At 42.1% G+C, this 21,028-nt stretch overlaps 1 protein-coding gene across 1 annotated transcript in view; it reads right to left on the bottom strand.

Annotated features, from left to right (window-relative positions):
* Window positions 1-21,028, bottom strand: part of C3H1orf100 (chromosome 3 C1orf100 homolog) — a 42,954-nt gene that overhangs the window by 4,589 nt on the left and 17,337 nt on the right. Inside the window, exon 4 of the mRNA XM_029596954.1 lies at window positions 14,399-14,544. Coding sequence (XP_029452814.1) covers window positions 14,399-14,544 — 146 coding nt within the window. The remainder of the gene's footprint in view (window positions 1-14,398; window positions 14,545-21,028) is intronic.

Genomic DNA, 21,028 nt, shown 5'->3' on the forward strand with positions numbered 1-21,028 from the left:
TAATACTATTAAGTTAACTGTGAGATACACAAATACCTTTTGTAATGCATGTGTTGAGAGCATTACTGTGTGCATGGTGTTCTTCATGGTAGAGAGAGAAAGTTCCTGGATCAAATAAATAACAGATTTATGGAGCAATTGGTTCAGGAACAGACAAGCGAGGGAGCAATTTTAGATCAAATTCTCAGTGGAAACCAGGATCTGGTGAGAGAGATAACGGGGGCGGGGCCGCTTGGCAATAGTGATCATAATATGATAAAATTTGAATTAACGACAGAAAGGGGGACAGTAAGTAAATCCATGGCTCTAGCCCTAAACTTTCAAAAGGAAAACTGACAAAATGAGGAAAATAGTTAAAAAAACAAACAAACCCTGAAAGGTGCAGCTACAAAGGTAAAGAGTGTACAACAGGCATGAACATTCTTTAAAAATACCATCTTGGAAGCGCAATCCAGATGTATTCCACATGTTAAGAAAGGTGGAAATAAGGCCAAATGATTGCAGACATGGTTAAAAAGTGAGGTGAAAGAGGCTATTTTAGCCAAAAGATCTTCATTCAAAATTTGAAAGAAGGATCCATCAGAGGAAAATAAGATAAATCATAAGCATTGCCAAGTTAAGTGTAAAACATTGATAAGGCAGGCTAAGAGAGAATTTGAAAAGAAGTTGGCCATAGAGGCAAAAACTCATAATAAAAACTTTTTAAAATATATCTGAAGCAGGAGGAAGTGACGTCACCTCAGCAAATGGCTGCATAACCCAGAGGCTCCTCCAACAACAAGCTATATCCCCACTAATCAAGGGCATCCATTGCATACAAACTCCTCAAACTGGATAATCCAACAGCCTGGGATACACTGAAGTCGATCAAATGAAAATTGCTGGATTTTAAAAGATTTTCTTACCAGAACAGGGTCACAGTGAGGGATTGGAGTTATCAAAAATGGCGCAACTCGATGAGGGCCCGCTGTCAGGAGCCGCTACTGACGAGCTACTAATGGAGGAAGATGATCTGCCGACATGGGCAGAAATGAAGAGCTGGTTCACGGGCCTCAAACAAGATATTTATAATAACAAATGGGACATTATGAACTCAATTGAAGAAATGAAAGAAGAGCTTGCTGAAAATGGCCAGCGGATCTTTGAAGCTGAAACCCACATTGACGCACATAGCGAGAAACTAAAGGTGGCACGGGAAACACAATCTTCTTTACAAAACGAAATTGACCAGCTTACAGAAAAAGTTGAGGACTTGAAAATCGCTCTCGACGCCATAACTTACGTTTCCGGGGTATACCTGAGACTCTGGATCACCAAAACTGCACAGAAGTGGTAACACAGATCAGTGCCATGCTTCTGCTGGAAGCACAGGACTTGGCAAGGGTAGAGAGCCCACAGGTAGTTAAAATTGATCGAGCACATAGAGCCCTGGGGCCTAGATTAAGCAATAAACCTCGCGATATCATCGCATGCTACCATGACTTTGCCATTAAGGATCAACTAGCAATGATTGTGAGGAAACAAGCTTCTTGGCTATGATTTTTACAGACCTGTCCCCAGTCACTATTCGAAAGCGACAGGAAATGAAGAGTATTACAGAAGCTCTACACAAGGATAATGTGAGATATAGATGGCTCTTCCCATTTAGGCTAAGTTTTTCTCTAAAGGGGGAATCTCACAGAGTCAAAACGCTGCTGGATGCAAATCGCATAATGAACGAAGCTGGATACCCGGGATTTGAGATACCGCAACCCACTATGAAAACCACTAAACGGAGGGAGGACCCACCGTGATGGCAGTGCGTCACTAAGGGTGGCCGAAGAATTAGGCGCAATCCAGAAAACGAGAGCTTGCCCTGTACCATACATGAGCACCTGCCGGACTTATACCTTGCTTCACCACTTCTGGATTAAGGTTCTAGATCAAGTTTATTCTTTCTGGTTTGGACTGGGAGCCAGGACACGTTATCATATTTTGGAATCAGCTCTCGCTCCTGCCTTTTTGTTGGTGATGCCTTCGATAGGTTTAGTTTATAGTTATAATGTTCAGGAAGTATCATATTCTGATAATTTTTATAGCTCTATTTTTACATGTTGTTGGGACGGCCTCATGTGTATGGGGATGACTGTTTCCTCCTTAAACAATGCAGTATTGCCTCAGCACTGGGGCTATACTGAGAGGGTGTGGGTAATCATGAGGGAATTTGATGGGGTTGTTTATGGTATAAAGTTATATGGGATAACGTTTAGCGGAACGCACTTAAGATACTTCAATAATGTGTCACACTTCATAGATCTGACCTCTGGTGGTGATTGTCTTCTGGTCAAGGCTTATGCCATACAAGGAAATATCTTTGTTGATTCCTTGCTTAATCCCCAGCTGCATTCATACATGACGGCTCTAAACTTTTTTCCCTTAATGTTAAGGGATTGAATACCCCCTTAAAGCATCACCAATTATTTGCAGATTTGAAGCAACATCAGATAGCTGTAGCCTTTGTCCAGGAGACACACCTCAAGAGATGCTACGAATGTCTATTAAAAAACAATTTATACCCGTCGCAGTATTGGGTTGCGTGTTCTAAAGCACAGAAATATTCTGGGGTTGGAATCTTAATAGGGAAAGATATTATCTATGAGCAGGTGGCACGCATTCCCGACCCAGAAGGATGCTACCTCTTTCTAATCATCTCTATAGGGGGCGAGAAATACACCTTAGTAAACATATATGCCCTGAACTCTAACCAGGGCTCATTTTTTGAGAAACTATCCCAATTTATAGCTGACACTGCAGAGGGCCACCTCATTCTTGGGGGGGGATTTTAACCTGACCATTAATCCCTATTTAGACAATTCCTCTGCCCATATTCCTACGTCGGGAAATGACCTTAAAAAACTTAAAGCCTGTATTTCTAGATTTGGATTATTAGACACTTGGAGGAATTGATACCCCAAGTCCAAAAGTTGCACTTTCTTCTCCAGAGCACACCAATCACACTCATGATTGGATCTATTTTTTGTGGACAAGGGATGTATCAACATGATATCCAGACCAACTATCGAACCTATCATGTGGTCAGATCATGCCCCTATTAGGATGATGCTTAATATTTCTCAGTATGACAAGGGTCAACAATACTGGAGGCTAAATGATAGTTTACTTGAAGATCCAGGCTTTAGTTTACAGCTCACAGCCCAGATGTTGAGAGATTAATTCTGATCTTTCTGAGAATGTGTCTTGGGTCCTGGTGGCACTAAAAGGTCCTATGGACTGAAGTGGAGGAGGTTTTCTGTGTGGTGTGAGCAGATGGCCCTAGATTCGTTCTCCTGCCCCACACAAAAACTGCTCGAGTACTTTCTACACCTTTCGGAGGCTGGCTTAAAACCCAACTCTGTTAGAGTTCATCTTAGTGCAATTGGTGCACACCACCACGGTGTAGATGGTATGCCCATCTCTGTACAGCCTATAGTTGTACGATTCATGTGGGGCCTGTTTCAATTGAAGCCTCCCCTAAGGTCTCCTGCTTGTTTTGGGACCTCAGCGTGGTGTTAGCTCAGCTGATGACAGCTCTTTTTTGAGCCGCTGTACTCCTGTGACCTGAAGTACCTGACCTGGAAGGTCATATTTTTGGTGGCAGTCACTTCAGCGTGCATGGTCCACAAGCTCCAGGCCTTAGTGACTTATCCACCTTACACTGTTTTATCATGACAGGGTGGTCTTGCTTACACACTCTATGCTCCTGCCTAAGGTGGTGATGACTTCCATCTTAACCAGTCAATTGTCCTGCCAACATTCTTTCCCAAGACCCATTCGCACCAAGGCAAACGAGCACTGTACAGTTTGGACTGCAAGTGAGCCATAGCCTTCTATCTGGAGTAGACAGAAGCCCATAGACAGTCTATCCAACTTTTTATTTTTTTTGCCAAGAATAGGTTGGGCATTGCCGTTGCCAAACAGACATTATCCGATTGGCTAGCAGATTGCATCTCCTTCTGTTATGCCCAGGTGGGACTGCATCTTGAGGGTCATGTCAAGGTTTATTCTGTCAGAGCCATGGCAGCGTTGTTGGCCCACTTGAAAGATCTGCAAGGCTGCAATGTGGCGTTCGCTCCACATATTCACATCCCATTACTTTCTGGATAGGGATGACTGACGCAACAGTAGGTTTGGCCAATCTGTTCTCTGAAACCTGTTTGAGGTGTAGAACCCAACTCTCCCAATCTTGGTTTTATGCTGTCTCCCCCTTTGTTACCAACAGCACCATTGTTGTTGTGCCCGTTGGCACCTGATTGGGTGTCTGTTGGTCCCCTTTTGTGTTAGGGAGCAGCCTGCAGCTAGGGATTCACCCATGTATGAGGATACCATCCTGCTGGTCCTTGGAGAAAGCAGAGTTGCTTACCCTGTAACAGGCATCCTCCGAGGACAGCATGATGTTAGTCCTCAGGAAACCCACCCACCACCCCGCAGAGTTGGGTTTCTCCTATTTTTCATTTTATCATAATTCTATGAGACTGAAGAAGGACCCACGTGAACGTGTGGTATAGAGCTTGCTGGGCATACTCGATGTGCCTAGTCAAAGTTTCTAGAAACTTTGACATTAAGTTTTCCGGCATCGGGCTCTATCTGATGATGTCACCCATGTGCGAGGACTAACATCCTGCTATCCTCAGAGAACATTTATTACAGGTAAGCAACTCTGCTTTCTGTTTCCAGAGGATGTTGTCAAAACAACTAGCTTAGTGGGTTTCAAAAGAGGATTGGGCAAGTTCCTGAAGGAAAAGTCCATAAATAGTTATTAGCCAGGCTGACTTAGGAAAGCCATCACTTATCTCTGGGAGTGAGATACAAGAAATAGATCAACTATTGGGGATCTGCTGGGAAGTTGCGACCCAGACTGGCCACTGTCAGATACAGGGTACTGGGCTTGATGGACCTTGGTAATTTTCAAAGCAAACTTATGCACCTCAGTTCGTTTTGAAAATTATCCAAAATAACATACAGAAATCCAACCACACAAAATTACATCAGCTCTTTTCAGAGCTTAATTTGGGATTTGGATTTACACACATTTTTTTTTTAAATCAAAAGTATGTGTGCAAATCCAAACTGCATCCCCTGAAAAACCTTTTCTGTGTGAATAATTGTATGCACAATATTAGGTTATATACACACTCCTATGTGCACAACTCCCGTGTAAACAGCTGTCAAAATTATCCATATAGAGAGTAATTTTCACAGTCATTTCTTTAGGTTAAAATAATGCTATACCCACAGAACTGGGCTTTTACAAAATTGCCCACCCAATATACGGGTAATAGTATGTACATAGGGCCTGTATACGTGTACTTCAAATGTGTTTTTAAGGACAGGGTTGTGTTATGCTCAAGTTTTACATTTTCAAAAGAATGCTCGTATTTCCCTGAAAAAAACTGCTGGTAACTTTTAAACCAGCGCACATATATATGCATTCGTCGGCCCACACCCAGGGATGCAGTCATTTTATAACATTCGTGCGTATATGAGTGCATGTTATAAAATAAGTTGACCATGCACAATTTTAAGTGGAGATGTGCCTGTGTGCGCAAATGCTACTTCTACCCATGCAAGTGAGGGGATTTTCAAAGCCACATGCACCGACACTATTGGCCATTTTCCTAGTTCATTCCTAGTTCGCTCAGTTAAGTGATAGGATTTCCAAATTCTCCTAGTTTAATAGCCTCCCTTCTCCCCTGATAGCCCAAACCTTTAAAGGGTGTTGATCTGCCTAGAATTTTTTGTTTAACAGCTTACATGTCATCCATAGCAGAAGTAAAGTTATGCAGCAGGGGACCCCATGCCATGCCTGCACCATGCCCCATCCCTTTTTGGAAACTTTTTAATTGTGCACACAGCAGCACACAGCAGCATCCACGCATATATCCCGGCAGCTTTTAAAATCTGCTCAGTGCGCGTGCCACCCCAATATATTCATGCATCCTCTAATTGATGTGTGCATAGGGCTTTTAAAATTCACCTTTATGTATGTATATTAGTGGGTATAAATATGCACAGGTAGTTTTGGTGGAATAATTTTCAAAGGGAAAGCACATGTGTTGCTTTTCCCTTTGAAAACTGGAGGAAAGTTTACAGGTAAACGTTTGACAACTGCAGCCTTTAAACAAATGCGGCCAGTTACAAACTTTCCACCATAGGAGCTAATAATCAAAGTGTTTTTTTATGGGTAAACTCATTGTGATGATTCTCCTCACTCCAGATACTTTTACGCACATAAAAATAGGGGCAAGGACAAATCGAGGGTAGGGGCAAAGTATACTTGGAGATTGCATAATCTAATCTCTATGTGTATTTTACAGCGCTTATTTATTTACACCTGCTCTGATGCAGGTGCAAAGTATGGCAGTACTTTGCATGTGTGTTGTGCATGCTGGCATGAGTTTCCCTTTGAAAGCAAACTTGCAGTCGCTTATGGGACTGCAAGCTCTAGGGGGACTATCATTATGGCCCTCATAATTATAGGTTTTAAAGGCAAATTTCAAATTGTCCATGTTGAACATAAGTTACCTGGCAAGTATCCAAACATTAAATAAATCTCAAGCTACTGTTGCTTATTTTTTCCCCTAGGAATTTATCCAAACCTTTTAAACCCAGTTACAATAACTGCCGTAACCACATCCTTTGGCAATGAAATGTAGAGCTTAACTATGCACTGAGGGAGAGAATTTTTTTTGATTCATTTTAAATGAGCTGCTTGCTAACTTCATGGAGTGCTCCCTAGACCTTCTATTATCTGACAGGGTACATAACTGATTTACATTAACTTGTTCAAGTCCTTTCTTGATTTTGTAGACCTCTATCATATCCCATCTTAGTCATCTCTTCTCTAAACTGAACAACCCTAACCTCTTTAGCATTTCATTATTAGGCAGCTGTTCCATGCCCCTTATCATTTTGATTGCCCTTCTCTGCACTTTCTCCAGTCCAACTATATCTTTTTTGAGATGCGGCGACCAGAATTGTACCCAGTACTCAAGGTGCGGTCTCACCATAGAGCGATAGAGAGGCATTAAGACATTTTCCATTTTATACACCATTCCCTTCCTAATAATTCCTAACATTGTTTGCTTTTTTGACTGCTGCAGCACTGTTGTAACCTGGATTGGCCACTGTTGGAAACAGGATGCTGTGTTTGATGGACTCTTGGTCTGACCCAGTATGGCAACTTCTTATGTTCTAATTTTGTAAACTGTGTATGCTAAGGAGACTAAAACCTTTACTAAAGATTTCTAACTGTAGAACTATGCTACAGCATTTACTGTTCTCGGGGACAGATTACTGTAATTCCCTGATACTAGGACTTCCTGATAGCACACTGAGAGCCCTTCAGCTTTTGCAAAATTCTGCTGCCTGAGTTTTGACTAGATGTTCCAGATATGATTGTATTACTCAAATCCTTTATATGCTTTGCTGGTTGCCCTTAAGCTACATAATTCAATATAAAATGCTAGTATTGATCCATAAAATTATTTCAGATAAGGGTGCTTTGGCTAGGCTCTAATTTACATGTTTACACTCCACAGCAATCTTTAAGATCGGCCAACAAGGGCCTAATTGTCATTCTGACAGTGCACCAGGCACATCTGGGTGAGCTTCATGAGCGTGCGATATCAGTGGCTAGTTCCTTGTTGTGGAATTCAATGCCTGAACAACTTCAATTAATATCTGACGCTAAGGAATTTAAAAAGAGCCTACAAACTCTTTCAAACTAATCATTAAACATCTTTTACTTTTATGACTGGACTTTTGGAAAGGAGGCCAGGAGGACGATTTTTATGGAACAGCAGCGTGGGCGGGTCCTGCGCTGCCTAAGATCACATGGGCCCCAGGACAACTGGAAAGGCGCTGCTGCTCCTCCTCCTCCTTCCCTTCAGGCCCAGCAAGACCAATCCCTGGTGTCCGCCAGGTCTTTGAGGAGGAGAGAGGAACTTCCAGGGTGGTAATTGGAGGATTTGTATGGCCCCTGTGGGCAACAGCACATAAGCTGTGGTTGGCCCAGCCCAATGGGGACTGTTTTAAATTTCCACGAGGACTGGCTCGGAGCAAATAGGACGGTAGCTTTGGTTTTGCCACTGTGAACTTTCTCCCATCCACCCTCCCTTTCTCTGATGTTTGTTTTTTACATTCGGACCGATACAGAAAAACCCACGGGAGAGCCGGTGAGCGCCTGCTCTCCCGGCGCGCGCCCAGGCCACTCTCCTGGGCACGCGATTCAGAAAAAAAAAATATGTAAATGAGGGCCCGCGGTAAAAGGAGGAGCTAGGGACACTAGCGCATCCCTAGCGCCTACTTTTTGACAGAAGCGGTGGCTGTCAGCGGGTTTGACAGCCGATGCTCAATTTTGCTGGCGTCTGTTCTCAAACCTGCTGACAGCCACGGGTTCGGAAAACGGACACCGGCAAAATTGAGCGTCCATCTTCCAACCTGCGGGCAGATTTTTAATTTCTGATTTTTTTTTTATTTTGGGGGCCTCCGACTTAATATCGCTATGATATTAAGTTGGAGGGTGTACCGAAAAGCAGTTTTTTCTGCTTTTCTGTACACTTTCCCGGTACCGGCTGAAATTAACACCAGCCTTCGGCAGGAGTTAATTTCTGAGAGTAAAAGATGCGGCTTCACTGCACATTTTACTTTCTGTATCGTGCGGGAATGACTAATAGGCCCATCAACATGCATTTGCATGTTGCAGGCACTATTAGTTTCGGGGGGGGGGGGGGGGGGGGTTGGCCATGCATTTTCCACTGCTATTATCCCTTACTGAATAAGGGGTAAAAATAGGGCGTCGAAAACGCTTGGCCAAACACGGGCTAACAGTGCGCTCAGCCTGAGTGCACTTTACTGCATTAGCCCGATTGTTATTCTTTGTTATGTGTTTAGGTTGTTGCAGCAGGGGATACTCAAGCATATACTGAGAAACTAAGAGGATTTGAGATGTGATGTGTTGCAGGACTGGGTTCAGACCAAAGACAGTAGGGCTTCTAGCTGGCTGTGACGGGATCAATGGTCTTACAGGTCTGGTGACTTGGGTGTAGTTTAACTTGTTGTGCTGTGGCAGTTAAGCTACCAGGGCTGATTAGGGACTGTTCAGTTGTTATAAACGATGCTGATATTAGTGAGCTCGGTACTGTATACAATAAAGTTGCGGCCTTTTGACCTCCAAATGGTTTCTAGTGTTTCTGTTAATTGGTGTAAGAACGTGAGAGGTTGGACCCGAGAACTGAAGGGTGATCCTGGATGTTTTCCCGTTATGGCAGAGTGAATTATGTCAGGCTACAGAATATTTTGTTTTGTATTTTGTCTCTCATTTTTAACTTGTGTATCTCCTTTATTATGAATGCTTTTACTGTAAGTCACCATGATCCTTGGTGTGGCAGGTGATATAATTAAAAAAAAAAGTATCTTTATTAATTTTCAATATATTACATAAGAAAATGAGGGGGGGAAAAGGAAATTCAGAGCAAGAAATGATTTTCAAAACAAACACTATTACATATAAAGAAAAATCAATATCTGTATAATCCTGGTTCCAATAATCATGGTGGGAGAAAGCACTTAATCTATTAAGAAAAAAACTAATAAGAAGGAGAGGAGTCGAACTCTAGTTACCAGGTCACAAATGTTTTTAAATAAATAAATCTTGATATAATTTTGCTTGTTTACGTTTTCAACAGTCTTTGGCAGTTCTTTATGGTAAGGTATGTTTAAGTTGTGTGGTTTCCATCACAAACAGCAGGGCCATTGAAACCTAATTTAATTGCAAGTCTTGTTGCATTTGCCTATTGCTCTTTACTGTTCTAGATTGACCTTTTGGGCACAAGAGGACTTAGGTCATCCCTATATTGTTCCAGTTGCATTGGCATCCAGCAGAGTCCCATTTGAAATTCAAACTTCTTCGACTGACTGAGATATAGTTATACCCAGGCCTGGATTTGTCAATAGGCACACTAGGACTATACCAGGGGCAGCAGACTGGCTGAAGATTTGCTGCCTGCCACTAAACATAATATAGATTATACTAATAAATAATGTAAAACTACTTAAGTTTCATAATGTAATATAAAAAATGAAAATGTTTTCCAATTTGCTTCAGAATTTTTAAATCGCTGCCACAGGAAACTGTTGTCCAACCTTGAAGGTGGGAGGGAAGAGGGGGGATGACGGGTGACAGCACCAACAGTGCCTATGCTCGCAAAAATCCTAAATAAATCTGTCCCTGGTTATACCGAACTACAATCTATTCAGGAAGGACCAGGTAGAAAGTTAGGCGTAGATTTTCAGACATACGCGCGGGCGTAGATTTGTTCGCGCAACCCAGTGTGAACAAATCTACGCCCGATTTTATAACATGCGCGTTCAGCCGCGCACATGTTATAAAACTCAGGGTTGGCGCACGCAAGGGGGTGCACAATTGCGCAACTTCTGCGCGCCGAACCACGTAGCCTTCCTCCATTCCCTCCGAGGCCACTCCGAAATCAGACCGGCCTCGGAGGGAACTTTCCTTCCGCCTCCCCCGCCCCATCTAAACCCCCCCCCTGACCTTTATCGTCTAAGTTACGCATGCTTCTGGGCAGGTGTAACTTGCGCGTGCCAGCTGGCTGCCGGCGCACCATCCCTCGGCAGGGCCACAACGGAGGAGGCCTCGGCCCACGCCCCCAGAACACCCATTTTTCAAAGCCCCGGGACATATGTGCGTCCCGGGGCTTGCGCACACCACTGAGCCTATGCAAGATAGGTTCGGTGCGCGCAGGGGCAGGTTTCGGGGGTTAAGCGCGTAACCCTTTGAAAATCTACCCCTTAGGGAGGAGGCATGGCATTATATATAAAGAACAATATTAAAGCAACAGAATTGCTGGGTTTATAAGCTGAGGAGGAGGCACTGTGGGTTAATCCGGAAAGAGGGAATGGAGCATCTATTTATATTGGTTTAATATACAGACCTCCATCACAGATAGAAGCGATGTATAAAGATTTAATGGAGAATATTCACAGGATTGCTGTGAAAGTGGAGGTGCAACTGCTAGGGGATTTCAACCTGCCAGATGTTAATTGGGATATCCAAGCTGCAGAATCTTCTAGAAGCAGGAAGATCTTAGATTCTCTGCAAGGAGCATTGTTCTGTCAGCTGGTAATGGAACCCACATGGGAGGAGCCGATACTGGACCTGGTGCTTACCAGGTTCGTTTACCAAATGAGACAGTATTTCTGATGTTGTAGTCGATGATTATCTGGGATCCACTGATCACTGGATGGTGTAGTTCAATATTAGAATGCAAGAGATGAAGGTTCATTCAAAGGCAAGAGTCCTAGACTTCAGGAAAACTAACTTTCTCAAAATGGGGGAGTACCTCAAGGAGTCATTATCTGGATGGGAAAATCTAGGGGAAGTAGAAGGGCAGTGGGCAAAACTAAAAGGAGATCTCATAAGGATAACTACTTTATTTTCCTAACAAAAAGATTAAAGAGGAAAAAGTAGCCATTATGATTTTCTAAATAAGTAGCTGAAAAGGTAAGGGAGAAAAGGTTAGCATTCATAAACTACCAGAGAGATTGCAGAAAGAGGAAGACAGGGGACAATATCTGGAAAAACTGAGAAGCTGGGACAGTAGTCAGGAATGCAAAAATTCAATTAGAAGAAACATAGCAAACATGGTAAAACAGGGGGACAAGACTTTTTTTTTTTTAAAGATATGTCAGTGATAGAAGGATGTGCAAAAGTGGCATTGTGAGACGCAAAGGCAAAGGTTTTGCTTTTTCCTCATTAGCCTCTACATATGCCTCATATGTAGAGGCTAATGAGGAAAAAGCAAAACGACTTAAATATTTGTGTTTGGTGTTCGCTATGGAAGGGATTAGAGCAGGGCTACATAAAACAAATAAGATTGGAAATGAGATAAACCTCAATCAATTTTCGGGACAGTGTGCTCGTGAGGAGCTAACTAAACTTAAAGTAGATATGGCAATGAGGCTGGATGGGGATACATCTGAGGGTACTAAGGGAACTTAGAGATGTCCTCGCAGCTCCACTGGCTGACCTTTTCAATGCTTCTTTAGAATCTGTAGTAATCCTGGAGGATTGGAAAGGGCAGATATGGTTCCTATTCATAAAAGTGGAAGTAAGGAGGAAGCTGGGAACAACAGACTGGTTTGTCTGACCTATATAATGAGCAAACTAATGGAATCGCTGCTAAAACAGAGGAGAGTGCAATTTATGGAATCCAATGGATTGCAAGATCCGAGGCAGCATGGTTTTACCAGGGGTAAATCGGATCAATTTCTTTGATTGGGTGTCCAGAGACTTTGATTAGGGGAGTGTTAGATGTAGTGTACTAGGATTTCAGCAAGGCCTTTGACATGGTTCCACAGAAAAGACTTATAAACAATTAAGCATTCTTGGTATGGAACCTAGAATGACTCACTGGGTCAGAAATGACTGAGAGGGAGGAGACGAAGGTTAGTGGTAAATAGAGTTTTCTCTAACGAGGGGGTTGTAACTGGTGGTGTGCCTCAGGGATCGGTCCTTGGACCTGTTCTTTTTGACATTTATGTGAACAACATAACAGAAGGATTGTCTTTTTGCTGATGAGTTCAAAATTTGTAACAGTGTGGACAGTCAGGAAGGTGAGGAAAACATGTGGAGAGGGATGTAGTGAATCTTGAGGCATATGGTCCAAGGTCTGGGAGCTAAAATTTAATACTAAAAAATGCAGAGTAATGCATTTAGGTTGCATAAAAGCAAAGGAAAGGTACAGTATTGGAGGTGAAATCTTCTAAGCACAAAGATGGCCAAACAGATGGATAAAGCGATGGTAAAAGCCAGAAAGTTGCTTGGCTGCATAGGAAGAGGAATGGTCAGCAGAAAAAGGAAGTTGATATTGCCCCTATCTAGGTCCCTGACTAGATCTCACTTGGAGTACTGTGTACAATTTTGGAGACTGCACCATCACAAGGATTTAAACAGGATGGAGTTTGTCCAGAAATCCAAAAATGGTCAGTAGTCTTCGTTCTAAAGTACATGGGGATAGACTTAACGATCCAAACATCATACCCTAGAGGAAAGGTGAGATATGATAGCGATATTCAAATATCTCAAAGGTTTCCATGCACAGGAGGTGGGTCTTCTTCAATGGAAAGGAGGCTCTAGAACGAGGAGTCATGAGATGTGGGTAGACTCAGGTGTAATCTTCAGAAATGTTTCTTTACAGAGAGGGTGGTGGATGTGTGGAATAGCCTCCCAGCGGAGGGGGTGGAGACAAAAACAGTATCTGAATTCAAGAAAGCATGGGATAAATACAGGGGATCTCAAAGTAAGTGATGGGAATTATAATGTTAAATTAATTGGATGGATGGACAGACTTAATGGGCCATATAGTATTTTTCTGCCATCATGTTAGTGCTTGTGCAGAAATAGTCCCTCACACCCCTGCTGGGGAGCTCTGTTCTGAGCAGCTAAGTCTCCTAGCGCTGCTTTCAATGTCATCAGTACGCTTGACATCTGAAGGCACAAAGCCTTCAGCTTTGCAGCCCCTGCTTTGTGGAATATTATCCCACAAGACTTAAGAAAGGAGTGGAATTATATGGGTATAAGAAGAAAGTTAAAAGTTGACTGATAGGGGTGTGCAGCCAAAAAATTCATTAGTTGTTTTTTTTTTTTTGTGTATTTTTGTTTGGCTTAGTTCTAGTTTCAGCCAGTGTCTTCAAGAGTCCTCATCCACCCATGGCCTGACTTCATACTTTGGACCTGACCACACTTGCCTGACGCCTGTACCTGACCTCTTGCATTGGACCTGACTTTGCCCCTTGCCCTGACCCTTAACCTATCTCCGGTATCACCAGTCTGCTGCCCTCATTGACCCTGGCTGGCCCTGGGACCCTTGTCTCTCTACCGCCCTAGGGACCCACCTAAGTCCTGCTGGCCACCAGAACCCAAGGGCTTAACCTGCAGGGGAGGCGGCTGGTACAGGTGAAGCTTCAGAATGTCCCGCTTCAGGGCCCGTTCATCACCTGGTGGCATAGGCCTCATAGCGTCACCTAAGAGGCAGCATCAATTACGCCATAGCACTAAGGGTTTACGTCCACACCAGTCATCACACCTAGCTATTAACTCTGTGTGTCTTTTTTTTGGGCAGGGTAGCTTATGGAGGGGATGTTTATTGTGTGTTTGGATTGATTTTGTAAATTGTGATTTTAAATACCTAAATTATGTAGCTCACTTTGATATCCTTTGATTTAAAGGGGAGTAATAAAAGTAAATAAATGAAATATCAAGTGGAAGATTTCAGCAAAAGAAGTGTTTTCTTTTGGCTCTCTTAAATAGCTGGGCATTTTTTCAGCATATGATACTTACCAAATTTATAAAATGACAGAGAAAACGCTTCCTGATATGTGGTTTGCACGTTGTTAGTTGCTCTTTTGACATCCCTGTGGCTTAGCTCAAGAGTCAAAAAGTCAAAGTCATGTTGATAGTGAGATTCCTCTGGAAATGGGCATAACCTAAACAAAAGAAAAGCATGGATAATATAAGTAAATACCATACAACTAATCATGGCGGCAGATAAAGCTAGTAACTAATACAATATATTTAAAAGTTGTGCACTAGATGTGATGGATTCACATCCATGCTGATCTTTATGCTGTAATACAAAATGGTTTATGGTTGAAACTGGCCCATTTTTAAATGAAAAATAGAAGGGCTGCACTCATGTCTTTTCTGTTACTCTAGAAAAATGTATCATACAACCTATCGGCCTGATTTTAAAACGCACATGCGCATAAAATTTGGGGGTTACGTGCGTATTTTCTGAAGGGTCCAGCCACGAGCGTAACCCCTGTTATGTGCTGAAGTGCCGGGCTCGAGAAAGGAACGGGCTGGGAGGGCGTGATCTGGACAGGGCGGGGTCGGGTCGGGACAGCGCCATTTGATGCTATCCTGGGGAAGCACGTGCCAGAAGCCGGCCACCACGCGTATTTTTTTTAAATGCCCCCCATGCGAGCGGAGCAGGCCACCCACCGGCGCATGCGCACGCAGACATGAAAATCGAGCACACATGAGTGCGCGGGATCTGTATTTTATAACATGCGCACGCTGAAGCGCGCCTGTTATAAAATTAGCACATCCATGTGCGTGCAGGTCTTAAAATCAACCCCTATTTTTATTTTGCTTAGTCATACAGTTTGCAAAGAATAATAATAATCTGTTATTTGTATAGGGCTATATTCTACCTCCAGCTTTTGTAGCTGGCTGGAATTTTTTCTAAGTCACAAGCCGGAAGGCCCAAGCTGAGGAAGAGTGAATGAATCTCAACTGGATGGACTGAATGGCCCTTACAGTAGAAGAGGACCGGAAGGCTCATCTGTGTACTGTTCCCAGCAGCCCCCAGGAGAGGACACCAGAAGTCAGAGCGAGTGATCCAGGCTTCGAACTCCACAGCCCCAGCTTCCAGAGGCTTGGCACCCCTTGCAGTAGAAAAGGATCAGAAGGTTCATTTGCATACTGTTCCCAGCAGCCCCCAGGAGAGGACTCCAGAGGTCAGAGCGAGCGATCCAGGCTTTGAATTCCAACAGTCCCGGCTTCCAGAACGTTGAGTGGTTTGAATTTGGCATGCACTTCCTTGCAGTAGAAGAGGACCGGAAGCGTTATGCTTAACTGAAACCACTCAAATCCACTGAGAGAAAATCATCTTGTTGGGGGCTGAAGAGGATTGGTAAGTATTGCCTTGAGAAATCTTAGGATGTAAAAGGTTTGGGGAGAAGTGAAATAGTGGGCTATGTTCTTTAGAGTTTGTGTATGTCTGAGATAATAACCAAGCCAGAGGGAGTTAATTTAAGTGACTTCTTTCCCTCCCACCCACCCCTAGCTCATCATTTGATTTATAGGCAAGAGATACTTTCTCATTAAAAATCAATCAGGCTCTTTTCTAAATCACACTATTATACCAGCCATTATTGAGAGTTTAATTATCCCCTTATAGGTCACTACCAGTTTAATAGTGAATACAGCTATAAATTTAAAGGACTCTAATTGTACACACTCCTATTCAGTGTCTGGAAAAATAGTGGAAATTATTCTAAAGATCAAAATCACAGAGCATATAGAAAGACATGGTTTAATGGAACAGTCAGCATGGATTTACCCAAGGGAAGTCTTGCCTCACAAATATGCTACATTTTTTTGAAGGGGTTAATAAACATGGATAAAGGTGAACCAGTAGATGTAGTGTATTTGGATTTTCAGAAGGTGTTTGACAAAGCCCCTCATGAGAGGCTTTTAAGAAAACTAAAAAGTCATGGGATAGGAGGCGATGTCCTTTCGTGGATTGCAAACTGACTAAAAGACAAAAAACAGAGAGTAGGATTAAATGGTCAGTTTTCTCAATGGAAAAAGGTAAACAGTGGCGTGCCTCGGGGATCCATACTTGGACCGGTGCTTTTTAATATATCTATAAATGATCTGGAAAGTGAAACAACAAGTGAGGTAATCAAATTTGCAGATGACACAAAATTATTCAGAGTAGTTAAATCACATGCGGATTGTGATACATTGCAGGAAAGACCTTGCAAGACTGAAAAATTGGGTGTCCAAATGGCAGATGAAATTTAATGTGGACAAGTGCAAGCTGATGCATAAAGGGAAAAATAGCCTATGCGGTAGTTACACAATGTTAGATTCCATTAATAGAAACTACCATCCAGGAAAAAAATCTAGGCATCATAGTGGATAAGACACTGAAATCGTCAGCTCAGTGTGCTAGGGTGGTCAAAAAAGCAAACAGAATGTTAGGAATTATAAGGGAATGGTGAAAAAAACGGAAAATGTCTTAATATCTCTGTATCATTCCATGGTGAGACACACCTTGAGTATTGTATTCAATTCTGGTCGCAAATATCAAAAAAGATATAGTTGCACTGGAGAAGGTACAGAGAAGGACAACCAAAATGATAAAGGGGATGGAACAGCTCCCCTATGAGGAAGGGCTAAAGAGGTTAGGGCTATTCAGCTTGGAGAAGAGATGACTGAAGAGGGATATGATAGAGGTCTATAAAATCAAGAGAAGATTAGAACAGGTAAATGTGAATCGGTTACTTTCTCTTTCGGATAATAAAAGAACTATGGAGCATTCCATGAAGTTGGCAAGTGGCACATTTAAAACAAATCAGAAAAAAGTATTTTTCACTCAACGCACAATTAAGCTCTGGAATTTGTTGCCAGAGGATGTGGTTAGGGCAATTAGTGTAGCTGGCTTTAAAAAAGGTTTGGATAAGTTCCTAGAGAAGTCTATTAACTGCTATTACTCAAGTTGACTTAGGGAATAGCCAATGCTATTACTGGCATTCGTGGCATGGGCTCTAATGTTTGGGTAATTGCCATATACTTGTAACCTGGATTGGCCACTGTTGGAAACAGGATGCTGGGCTTGATGGATCCTCAGTCTGACCCAGTATGGCAACCTCTTATGTTCTTATTATGATCTTTATCTGCTATCATTTACTATGTTACTAAATAGTAAGTACTTTACTATATCAACCTTTCTATTGGCCCACAGATGCTAAAAAAGTAAATAAATATTCGAATTAGTTGTTGCCTTCTCCCATATTGCAGGGTGCAGGTTCAGTCCTGAGTAGGGGAGAAGATACAGTTCTCAGCCCTTGGGGTTTCACCAGTTTGGACTTGTACAAATGCAATCCATTCTGGATGGTGCTCCAATGATAACTTTACTAAAATAAAATGTCGTTGGTAGTGCATTGTGTCAAAGAGTACATTTACTTCCATTTAACAGAGGCACAAGTCACACACTCTCAGGAATCCCCTGCTTCTGGATTGCAGGGTTACCTAAAGAGAGGCTCTGGGATTTCCTAGGCTTTTTAGGACTCCTCTTGGTATCTGGCAATCCGATGGCTGTATTGCTTAGTAGTAAGACAATTTCCTTTCCTCCCTTCTCCTTCAATTGCATACCAGATAGAAACAACTGCTTCTTCTTTTCCTCTACTGAAATTAGTTGATGCTGACTCCTTTCTAAATTATGTAGCATCTTACTGGTACCAGGTCCCACTGTCTGAAAAAAATCATTATGAAAAACTTCTCCTCTTTAAAGAACTCACTTGAGTAAAAAAAAAATAATAATAAAATAGGAGTTTCTCTTTCCCTGCGAACGTCTGTGAGTGAGAGCGATGTTCCAGAACACTCGGAAACACTCAACTGTTTCTCCTGTCCACTACTTTAGGACCTTAGAGATTTCCACTCCCTTGCTCTACAAAGAGAGTGAGAGAGAGAAACCACAGACCCCTTCCTTTGGGCCTGCAGTTACTCCTCTTACACACAAAAGCAACTGTGCTGTCTGTGTGCCTCCTAGAGTTCACTGCAAGGGAAGAGAGAAAAAAGCAGCTCCCTTTATCCACTACTGCATAACCAAACTCCTTCCAGAAAACTCTAGGGCAGTGGTTCTCAACCCAGCCAGGTTTTCAGGATATCCACAATGAATATGATTGAGATAGATTTGCATACAGTGGAGGCAGTGCATGCAGATCTCTCTCTTGCATATTTATTGTGGATGTCCTGAAAATCCGACTCACTAGGTGTATCCCGAAGGCTAGGTTGAGAACCCCTGCTCAAGGAGTCTTTACATACTATTGCAGGAACAATCTATTCTGGCAGCTTCCCAAAAGAGTGCTCTTATGAATGGACTATACCAGCTCTCTTTACTTCACAAATAATGTCCTGTTTAAAAAGTACATATTAATTAGTGGGGAATCTAAAGAGGTGACTACATAATAAACCATTTACTGACCATAGGCCAATGCAACTTGACATTCTTTTGGAAACACAGACATTCCTTCTGTGATTTGTTTGGCTTGCTATAGGGTGACTACTTCCTATTATTAGGGGCTTGCATGCTTATTTTTCATTTTGTTTCATTCGTAAGGTCTTTTACATTTTGGGGCTTCTTTTTTTTTTAACATTTCAGTTAACATAGACAAGTAAACCTTGTTATGGAAATTCAGACTTGAGATTAAAAAGACACAAAAATGTAACCATATAATAATATAATTTGGCAAAATAAAATTGAGGAAACCTCACAGCCTTCATTAGTCCTCAAACCTGGGAGAGAAGCCATATAATAGAAGAGAAAATAAAAAGGAAACATCATCAAAAGAAAGGGACCTTAACTGTCAAACCTGGATGAGTAAAAAGGATCATTAGTCAGCTAGTGATGCTTCATCTGCCACTGAAGTAGAACTTGCAAGCTTCTTGTGATCTAGGAAAAATCTCAACTGATCCAGGACATAAAACACAATTTAGATCACAATATTTCACCATTCATTTACAGGGATAATGTGCAGTCCTTAGAGCATGATCTGTAGCTTATGTCCCTAGACAGCCAGAAAACCTTTTCCACAGCTTCAGATACCAGATAAATTCAGTTCTTGTTACCAAAACATTAATTAGAATGATGAACAATTCAATAGTCACTGTGAATGAGAAGACAACAAGAGTGCCACACAGATTAAAGAGACTGATACAGCTGTGATAAGTTTTGTCTAGAAGCCCAGTAGTCCTGAGGGAAACAACTGCAGGTGTAATAGAAGCTGAAGAGTAATTAATTGTGAAAAGTGATGCTTCTGAGGAGCTTGAAGCAGGATTCAGAACTAGCTGTTAGCTTGCAAGAACCTATTTCCCAACTGTAAATGTTATCATGCAGTAAACTGCCCCATGCTGCTTTGGGACAAGGGACCAATAGGAAAGTAGGAAAAGCAGAAAGAGAGAGAGAGGAAGCGGGCATGGCAGGAAAGGTCCAATTAAAATTTTAAAATATTCAAACTCAACTAAGGATAACCAGTAAGAATAAAGATCTTATCTAAGCCAAGCAATATCAGAAATCTAAGCCAAGCAATATCAAAAGACAACAGAGGATGATAATGTAATAAAGAAATATACAAATACATGTAAGAAGGGTTAAGCAGCTCCAGAGAGCAGACAGGTCCCCTCCCCACGCTAAGACCTGTATGTTTAAGATTTGAGAGTGACATGAAGTTTAAGGCCTGCTATGTTTAAAGATTGTGAGTTGCCTGGCGTCAAGGTGAGCTTCCTAAATTGTTTTGCTTTGCACTGCCCTTTGTTATTTTTGAGATACCTGAACTTCAATGCGAGCTGCCTAATTTGTTTATTTTGCTTTTCACTGTGCTTTGTTTTCACTGTAAGTAAACTGCACTTAAGGAACTGTCAGAGTCTGCCTCCTTTTTTCTCTGGCTGTTCCCAAGCCGCTACCGCTTGAGTTACCACAGTATACTGTGGAGACAGAACAGATATGGTAGGAAAAAAGATGTGCCCAGCGTACAAGTCTTCTGGCATGTGGCCAGAAATATCTTCCTTCTAGCTGGTATACTTTTTTCCAGATCTCGATCAATCCAAATTCTTTGTCCCATAAATAAGGCTTGAACATTATAGAAATAAAAGCACATAACCATACTTAGATCTTGCTCAAACACAAATAAGGCCAACAAAGTGGCTCTGGCCTATTCTTCCACAGTAGACTTCCAAAATTGCCATAAGATCCAGACTGTGCATAATAGGTTGAGATACACCCTGTCTCTCCCCCTGAGTCCTACTGTACATCCCAGTCAGGAGAAAATATACTTTATTTACAGGAGGAATAGCATCTTCAGAGATAGAGAGAACTTCCACTAGAAATCTGAATAGAAAACAAAATCTTAATATTTGACTTACCAGTAAATAAGTTCTAATTTTTTAATGTGTGGTTCTGTTGCTTTAATTTCTGACCAGTGAGGTCATGCACTGTGCTTATCACTGTACCTGTTAATGCAAACAAAGTACCTACAGAGCTCAAATAAAAGTATCCTTGATAATCACAGGTAATAAAATTGTTGCATTTCTTATTCTCTTTCTAGCCATTCCTGGCTGTTGACAGTTGAATAAACATGACCCCACCAGGGTACTTGTAATCTTTTACTTGGCAGAATA

This window comes from Rhinatrema bivittatum, chromosome 3 (assembly GCF_901001135.1).
Source record: "Rhinatrema bivittatum chromosome 3, aRhiBiv1.1, whole genome shotgun sequence".
NCBI classification, from domain to species: Eukaryota; Metazoa; Chordata; class Amphibia; order Gymnophiona; family Rhinatrematidae; genus Rhinatrema; species Rhinatrema bivittatum.